Source organism: Haliaeetus albicilla, chromosome 27, assembly GCF_947461875.1.
Source record: "Haliaeetus albicilla chromosome 27, bHalAlb1.1, whole genome shotgun sequence".
Lineage (NCBI taxonomy): Eukaryota > Metazoa > Chordata > Aves > Accipitriformes > Accipitridae > Haliaeetus > Haliaeetus albicilla.
This window is the reverse complement of record NC_091509.1, coordinates 11,361,303-11,370,364: the sequence shown is the minus strand read 5'-3', so window position 1 is coordinate 11,370,364 and position 9,062 is coordinate 11,361,303. Positions and strand designations below refer to the sequence as shown.

At 45.1% G+C, this 9,062-nt stretch overlaps 1 protein-coding gene across 1 annotated transcript; it reads right to left on the bottom strand.

The window, feature by feature from the left end:
- Positions 1-3,706: 3,706 nt before the first annotated feature.
- Positions 3,707-8,554, bottom strand: BNIP1 (BCL2 interacting protein 1). The gene is made up of 6 exons (XM_069773217.1): positions 8,405-8,554; positions 8,196-8,288; positions 7,889-7,980; positions 7,314-7,415; positions 6,457-6,575; positions 3,707-4,357 (listed from the first exon to the last, which is right to left on the bottom strand). The coding sequence occupies exons 1-6, from the start codon at positions 8,486-8,488 to the stop codon at positions 4,161-4,163; spliced, it is 687 nt and encodes a 228-aa protein (XP_069629318.1). The 5' UTR covers positions 8,489-8,554; the 3' UTR covers positions 3,707-4,160.
- Positions 8,555-9,062: the final 508 nt, after the last annotated feature.

Below are 9,062 nucleotides of genomic sequence, written 5' to 3'. Positions count from 1 at the left end.
TTCATATTCAGAGGTGGCCATGGAGACCAGTGGGCTACCCAAAAGGCAGAAAATGCAAATATAAATCCCCCCATAGACACAGAAGAACTGCACAGGCCTAACTTTCCGCAATCCCTGGATAAACAACATGAGTATCAGACAACAAAAAGCCAGGAACAACCACGGTACTGCTCCCACTCACTTATTCAAAAGGTCAGATATAGAGACCTACCTGCAAGCCAGGAACAAGGTCTGTAGGCGAGGAACAAGCCAGACACCATGTTACAGCCCTGAGGGAGGATGTTTGAGCACACCCACTCAGCCATCCCCAGCTGCAGGCCATATGGGCTGATGGAGGCATCCCACCGTGCCCAGGAGGGATCCAAGGCAGCCACCACCAGCGCTGGCTCTGCTCCAGCACCCCACCACTAAGCCAGGGTGTCTACTGAGGCACCACTTGGGATGGGTGGCCCCACGTGTTAGAGATGGTGCTTCACCGAATCACCCTTCTTACCCTAAAGAGGAAATAACATTTATCTTGCTGTCTCTACTGATCGTTTCTTTTCAGGTCTGTGGCCCATCCGGAGCCTGGATGCTTTCTCGCTGCCTATGGAAGGAAACGGTTCAAGTACCAAGTGCTGCAGATCGACCCGTTGCATCCCAGGGAGGATTTCTACTCTTCCCCTCTCCCAAAAGGTCCAGTTGTCCTTGATCTTTTTTCACTTATTTCCCTTGTCTCCAAGGGCTGTAAATTGACAGTCAGTTTATACAGAGCAGGCAGGTATGTTTACAAAAGAACTAGATTTTTTTTTTAATGAAATCCAGATGCAACAGAAAGCAAATGTCATAAGGAAGGTCCTTAAAAGTTATTTTTTGCCCTCAGAGTGTTCCAGCAGGTCAAGGTCTGAAAGCTAAAATTTCAGTAACAAGATGAGAACAGAGTAAAAACCAAGCCATTCAGCAACAGACCTTTTATTTTCCCCCAAACTGCTACATTACAATCCCCATCCAAAAGATTACCCCTTTAAAATGAACTTTACTGAAATTGTCAGCACTGTGAGAAAGCTGCTGCTTTTTTTCAGGTTGATCTACATTCTGACAGGACCACGTCGCAAAGATAAACCCAGTGAAACTTCCTGCAGACAGTCGCGCTGCATCACTGCTTACAGCAGAGCTCTCCCCTCTGCTTAGTGTCCCAACAACCTATTTTTTTATTGCATCCATATGAGGGAGGAAATACTGAGGCAGCTAGTGTTTGACCACCTGCAGGTACCATGTTTCAGAAAGATGAGACTGTTTTCAAGCCGGCTGAAAAAAATGAAACCACATTGCTACATCTGTCCCAGGAGCAGTAAGTAGTCCATAAAGGGAGAATTTTATTGACTGTTCTGAAGTTGCATAAAACGTCACTGCACTGCTGCTTTGGAAAATAGGAACTGCTGCACAGCAATTAATTTTAAATGTATTTATAATCTAAATAATCTCCATGTCTTAAATATTATTTATATTTAAAGCTATATTTTCCAAGACTGGGGGACAAGTGGACACACTTTTATCATCCTTTGTACATTTGTACACATCTCTGCAGGGGGCACAGGGACAAGCGGGCTCCAGAGAGGGCAGGAGCCTGACGCTAGAGATGCTATGTGTGAAATGCAACAGCCAGTATCACTGGGATGGATGAAACTTGCTCCGTTGTGGCCCCAACTTGCAGACTACACAATGCTCTCGGTTAGCAGCCTGCTCATCAGAAGACTTCCTCCAAAGCAAGGCTTTTATTATTATTAAAAAGCACACAAGTGTTGACTTTGTGCAACATATCTTTTGTAAGCCAAGTAATTTCACTCTTATTCAAAACCAGAACATGCACATTGTCAATTTATTTCAATCTTTGTGTAATTCTGTATCTCAGGGAAGGCTATTAGGAGGGCTGCACTGAAATACGATGAATAAACCATACAGAAAAAGCCACATCCATTCTGTCTAGTCTGCATACTACAGGACTTCCAGGGCAAGAAAACGCTCTCCACTCCCATGCAGTAGTGCCCTCTGCGGGATGTACCCATCCTAGTGCAGAGGTTTCCAAATCCCTTGTTACTACCCTAGGAAGAAAGGCTCAGGTATCAACTCTTCAGGCAGAGCCCTTGATTTTAAACTCAATTACAAATTCCAACTTTTCTTGTTTATGCACATAGCCACGCAATCACCACTTCAGCTGTCCCATACTCCAGTTTGGATTACTACAACCTACTGCCTCTTCCGTCTTTAACCAAGCTTGTGGCAGCTGCCAAAAAAGGGTAAACTGTGACTACTGGTACGATCTAGTAAATGAATATTACAGTGACAAGATAATCGACTGGTCACCTCTTCTCTCTAAACGTATGTCCTGGTTTCAGCTGGGGCAGAGTTAATTTTCTTCCTAGTAGCTGGTATAGTGTTATGTTTTGGGTTCAGTATGAGAAGAATGTTGATAACACTGATGTTTTCAGTTGTTGCTAAGTAGTGTTTATACCAAGTCAAGGATTTTTCAGCTTCTCATGCCCAGCCAGCAAGAAGGCTGGAGGGGCACAAGAAGTTGGGAGGGGACACAGCCAGGGCAGCTCACCCAAACGGGCCAAAGGGATAGTCCATACCGTGTGACGTCATGCCCAGTATATAAACTGGGGGGAGTTGGCCTGGAGGGGATGGATCGCTGCTTGGGAACTAACTGGGCATCAGTCAGCAAGTGGTGAGCAATTGCATTATGCATCACTTGTTTTGTATATTCCAATTCTTTTATTATTACTGTCATTTTATTATTATCATCCTAATTATTACTATTTTCTTCCCTTCTGTCCTATTGAACCGTCTTTATCTCAACCTACAACTTTTACTTTTTTTTTGATTCTCTCCCACATCCCACGGCAGGGTGTGTGTGAGCAAGCAGCTGCGTGGTGCTTAGTTGCTGGCTTGGGTTAAACCACAACCTACTATTGAGAACAAACTACAAAGGTAACCTAGCCTCAAATTTCACATAAACTTATATACTGCTATTTGCTTGACATTGTATTTCTTAGGATATATGCACTGCCTTTTAAAAAGTTTACTTCTAACCACTAAATTAAGGCAGTATTTAACCATTCTATGAGAGTTTCCTAAACAGAACATCAACTTCACCAGTCAGCTCTGAAGAAGCAATGAAACCATCTCCAGAGGGGAAGGCAACATCAGTTTTAAGAACATTGCAGTACAGTTTTTGGTACTTCAAAGTACTACATGGAGTGTGGCAGGTTGGCATTTATGTTATTAAAGCAAATCAACTACCATTACTAAAGCACAAGAGATAGGGAAAGTAATAATTGTAAAAGATTTTACTAACTGAGAGAAGATCAAACATACGAGCAAGGAAAACTTTAAAATGTACAACTTGGCAGTATTTTGCAAATATAAAGTATTAAGTGGAATTTTATAAAGAAAAGGAGCAAAAAGGCTTTTGATTTCAACAGATTGGCAATGTAATTCTCAAATCTACTGTGTGAATTAATAGTAACAAATGGGGCTCCCATTTTTGCTTTCGTCAGAGCCCTCCCAAGGCCAGAGGAATAGAGCCAGACTGCATGTGTTCTATGCTCCCAGAAAAAAACAATCCATAAACAACCACTGCTGTTAAGTATTAAGCAGAATTTTTACACTGGAAGTTATTCAGGCTCTTTCAATCCATTTGACTTTGTTTTTAAACAAAACTCAGTTTACATGGATACAATAAATAGTTTATTAACGGAATGTATGCAAGTTTCTCTCTTCCATCCTTCCTCTTACTCTCAGCACCTTAAACACAGATGTCAAAGCAGCTTCCAGTCCAACCCAAGGACACAGCTTAATTTCAAGGCAAAATGAAGAGACGTTGAAAGCTAAGACTGGCACCTTTGGGTGCCTAGTTCCTCAAGTGTTTGTCTGGTTACCCAAACCTACAGGCAAATTGGTGTTTCTTCTTTCCACACCTTGATCTACTTGATTCTTCCTGACTTGTGCTCATTTAAGCTCTTCTTAGGCAGGTCGCATGCTCTGTGGGGACAGTATGAAGTCATGCCTGCTCTAACGCTCTTTCAGCTATTGCAATATCCCTTTATTATTTTATTTAAAAGCCCTATTATGCTATCTCTTTCTGATCTTTTGTAATAGTTCAGTTTAGCTTTGGAATTTTACAAAAATGGAAAGAGTCTTTTTTTCAAAATATAGAGCACTGTGGCCAGGAATAAGGCAAGGGCGAGAAAGATTAGCAGCTTGTCCGTCAGTTCCCTGCGATTGTACTTTGTTATTAGCTTTCGCCCCAACTGAATTGTCCCAGACATGGACTTAAATTCTTCATTTGCTTCCAGGATGGTTCGGGAAGAATTGGCTGAAATTAAGGGGGGAAAAAAAAAAAGTCAGCTGGTTGCACTTCAAAAATACATGACAAAGGATATAAGCATGCAATATTTGGCAATACAGATAGTGCCCGTGAGACCCTTCTGGGTCAGACTGACTTATGGGTAAGACAAAGGCAGATTGTGTTCTTGCAGAAGCTTTCACAACTCAGCAGTCCTGATGTGCTAAGGAAAAATGCAAAGCAAAATAAGAGTACTGAATGGCTTAAAGGCTCTACGTCCTGTTCCTGAATTTTTAATTTTTAGGTTACCAGATAAAATCTAGTTCCTATTTTTTATGAACAAAGTCAGTGCTACCTGAGAGCTCGCTGGAAGCAGAGTGAAATAAGAATGGTGCTAGAACCACTAATTTAAGAGAGAGAAGTCACCATCACTATCAGCATCAGTTCTAGCAGCAGCAGGACAGGTCAATATTTGAATACATTAATTGCACAACTGAAACTGTTCCTCCAAGCCAGAGCAGTGCATCAGTGGGATTCACACAGGGTTGCAGAAAGTGAAAAAGCAGCATGCAGCAGTGAGAGATCCTTAATTATTCAGCTCAAACAATTTCAACAGTTTTTAATAGTTATTTTTGACAAACATAATTTTTTTTTTCTAATAAAAAAAAGAGAAAATTAACTAGAGGAAAAATGTGTTGATTGGTCTCAACTAAAGACAGAATTTGAGAATACACCAAAACAGCAAGATGGAACATCGGTCCCTTTCAACTTCTCCTTCCCTGTGAGAAAACAAACAAGGAAGCAAGCAAACAAATGCCCCAAACTCCTCAGTCTTCCTCCTTTCACTAAATGAAAGCAAAAGCCCAGGAGTTCCCTTTTCCTTATATTACAGAATGCACACCCTGTACAATAGTGAATGCTGGTATATCGCTCTATACTGAACTGATTGATTAAAGACAGGTCAAGCTCCAAGCATGTTTTCCAGTTCACAAAAACAAGCATAGTAGAAATATGCCTGTAGTTGCAAACCATTATGTTCCATCTTAAAGAGGCATTTTCATCCAAGTGAAAATAGAAAACTTGTTTCCCATCGCTAATGACAAAGCAGAGTTTCCCTGCTTCACAGCTGCATATATTCACTGCATACTAGGAAAGGACTTGCTCAGGAAAAAGGAAATTCTAACTACTGATGCAGAATCTGCAGCTGGGTTTTGTAAATGACCTTTGATAGTTTTTCCCTTGATGAACTCCAAGTGCTGTTCAGTAAGAAACAGGGTGAAAAAGTGTCTGCCAAACTGTCTTTTTAATGGGACAAGAAACATGCTACTTTTGCATGAACAAACCGTGCCCAGCTGCCATCCTCAGATGGGGGCAGAAAACAAGGAGGGCAAAAGTTGTGTTATTTATCTTTGTCGTTAAACTGTTCTCTCTTCTGCCCAAAAGTACAGCTAGTAAGAGGCCCAGGCAACACAGATCTAACTTCTAAATGCTTCATGAATCACCAGTTCTGACAGGTCACTTGATTTATTGTCTTAGGAGTCTAAGCCAAAGAACTGGGTGAAATCTTGGTTTCACAGTCCCTGATGCGCTGCTGACAGAGCAAGTGACCTTGGGTTCAAGTCACTTGATCTCCTTGTCTCTTAGTCATCCCAGCTGGAGACTGGGCGAAAACAGTCTTCCAGCCATACTAAGTTTTCTCTGTGTATGGACTTGTACCTATGCTTTCATTTTCTATACTATTAACAAATGCATGCCAGGACAGTAGCACAGAATAACGCCAAACACACTCTTAGCACCGTGTGAGCTCACATTGCTTTTACAATTGCTTTTATGTGAAACTAAAAGAAAAGCTCCTCATCCTGCCCCCTTTTTGTTTTCATAATCATGAAACAGAAACTCCAACAAACAGCTTCACGCAATGCACATTATTATTTTCTATTTATGTCCAACCGTTAGAGGAGTTCTGCTGGATGGTCCTTTAATTAGCATCATAGTATGTTCTCCTACAGCAAATCAGGTTTCCACTATGCTCCACACCACGTCAGTTTGCCTCTCCCCATCCTAACAGAACTGGCGAAAGGTGCTTCAATCATCCAATCCATACCCAAACCCCCAAATAACATCTGTACCTAGGGTTTGCACGGTCTCCTCACTCTGCTGTACTTGCTGCGACATCATCCTGCTAATGCCCATCAGGCTCTCTGTGATGTTACTTGCACTCTCTGCCAGACTTTCCTTTGTAGTCTTCCTGAAAAAGAAAGGGAAAAAGTAAAGCAGGACGGGATAAAATTATGTCTTTGGGTACTGTGGGGAACATGCTGCTGACAGGGACCTTAGTATAGAGCTTGAAACCAAACATCTCTGCCGATGTACGAAAGACACAACTAGTTTTTACTGCATGAGAAATTCAGATTATCTTCACTAAACAAGAAAAAAAAATAATCACAAAATATTAAAGTAATGAGCCTAAACAACTGCTAGTGGCTCAGAATATCACAGGGGCCCATATTTCACCACTTATTCATCCATGACTGTACAACTTCATGAGCTGATATGGAAGTACTGATACAAACTACCACTTTATTATCCTGAGTATCCCATTTGTTGCTTCATGACACTGAATACGCCAACTTTTCAATACAGAAATTACATAAGATTACATCCAGTTCTGCATGTGAAAACAGCTTGCATAATGATCCATTACTTGTTTATAAGCCTGATTGCAATCAATGTAAAAGACAGTCAGAAAAATTATGAAGGCTAACTTAGCCCCTTTTCCGCTTAGATATGCCAACGCCAAGAAAACCTGAAATTATCACAATCCTTAACAGTTTATATCAGCACAAAAGGTAAAGGCACTCATAAAAGAAAAGCTATGTTCCACATACAATTAAGTAACTTCAAAACATTACATCACTTCCATTTAAAACTAGTGAATATACAATACTGTTTAAATCTCAGATCATACAGTGGGATGGTATAATACCTTTGTCTTAAGGAGTCTCTTCCCTGCAGCAGTTGATCTTTCTCAGAGTTGTCGATAGCAATTTTGCAAGCTAGATTTGCCTTTCTCCAAGCTGCCTGATTGCTGAAATCACAAGAGTACAATGTTGTAACGTGATGGTAACACCTTGCAAGCAAAAACAATTTTCACAAAGCAATCACCACTGTAACTGAGCACCCCAAATACATGCAGGGACTTTCTTTATATTACACCATAGAATAAGAATATACTGTCCTTTCATTTCTTCTCCTAACTGTATTGTTTATGGAGCAAGGGAAGAAGAGAACTGTGCCAGCTGTCAAATGGCAGACTCTCAAGCCACCTACTTACATGCTCAACTGCTCAAAGGGACAGACCGTGGTTAAGGAGTCAGGCCAGGAGGGAGGCAAGGAGAAGGGAGTCCTGCCCTTTCCATCCCTGATCCTCTCTTTGTCTCGGGCGAAACAGCATCATGTCAGCGACCGCATTTGCACAACAGGATCCGAGAGATGCTGTACAGAAGTCAGATTATCTCTGGTTACGGGGCACCTGTAAACAGCACCGGCTGCCCAACCCACCTGAGCATTTGTTTCTTATGGTTTTCCACCTCCCGCAGCAAGGCTTGCTTCTCCGACTCTTTATCCTGCTCCTTCGCCATCTGTTCGAGCTCCTTTGGCAGAAAGCAGAAACACGAAAAAGCTGATCAACGACTGCTGCCACCTCCAACCGGCGGGCCCCAGCCCCGGCCAGGGAGTGAATTAAGGGCAGATCGACCCCATAAACGAACACCCCACGGCCGGGGCTCCCCCCTACCCCACGCCAGCGGCCCCCTGCGGCCTGGCGCGAAGGCCGGTCACCGGAGCGGCCCCCGCCCGGGAGCCTCACCTGGATGCGGCCGCGGAGGTGGCGGAACTTCTCCTTCACGGCGGCGTTGAGCTCCGTGAGGGCGCTGAGAGGCCCCGGGCAGTCCCGGATGTCCTGGAAGACAACGGCCCGGTCAGCGCGGCCCGCCCGGGGGCTCCCCGCGGGAGTCGGCGGCCGCCCCCGCAGCCCTGTCAGGGGGGTCCCGCCGCGAGGGGGGCGGGCGGCGGTACCTGCACGGCCGCCTTGATCTCCAGGTCGAACTTGACGATCTCCTGGTGGCAGACCCGCACCGGCACGCAGGCGGCCGCCGCCATCTTGGGAGGGGAGGGGAAGGCCGAGGCGGCGCCGCCGCCCGGCCCGCGGGCGCCCCCCCGCGGGAGAGAGGCGGGAGGCGCCGGCCCGGCCTCCTGCCGCCCGCGACCGCGACGGAGAGCGACCGCGGGGGCTCGGCTGAGGGGGCCCGCGGGTGGAGGACGGCAGGCGGCCGTTCCGGTCAGCGGTTGGCGGTGCTGGGCTGAAGAAGGCGGAGCGCCTTCCCTCGGGGCAGCCAGTGTTCCGGCTTTTACAGTTCTTCGGGTAGCGAAACGTTCCTTCGCGCACCGCGTCAAGGCGTGGAAAGGGGGGGTTGTTAGCTGACAAGGGCTAAGGTGGGTCCCTCAGCCTTCGTGAGCTAAAGAAAGGGCCCAAAGCAGCACCCACCGTGACACCCAGGAGAAGCAACGATAACATCGGGGCTGCACGGGCCTCCGAGGCTGCACAGCTCTACCCCCAGCAGAGCCCCCCACGTTTCTGGTGGACAGGCCCAGGCCACCGAGGTCTTCGCACCGCAGCGGCAGGGCAGATGGCTGGTGTCAGCGCGAGGAGGCTGGGCGAACAACAGGAGGTGCC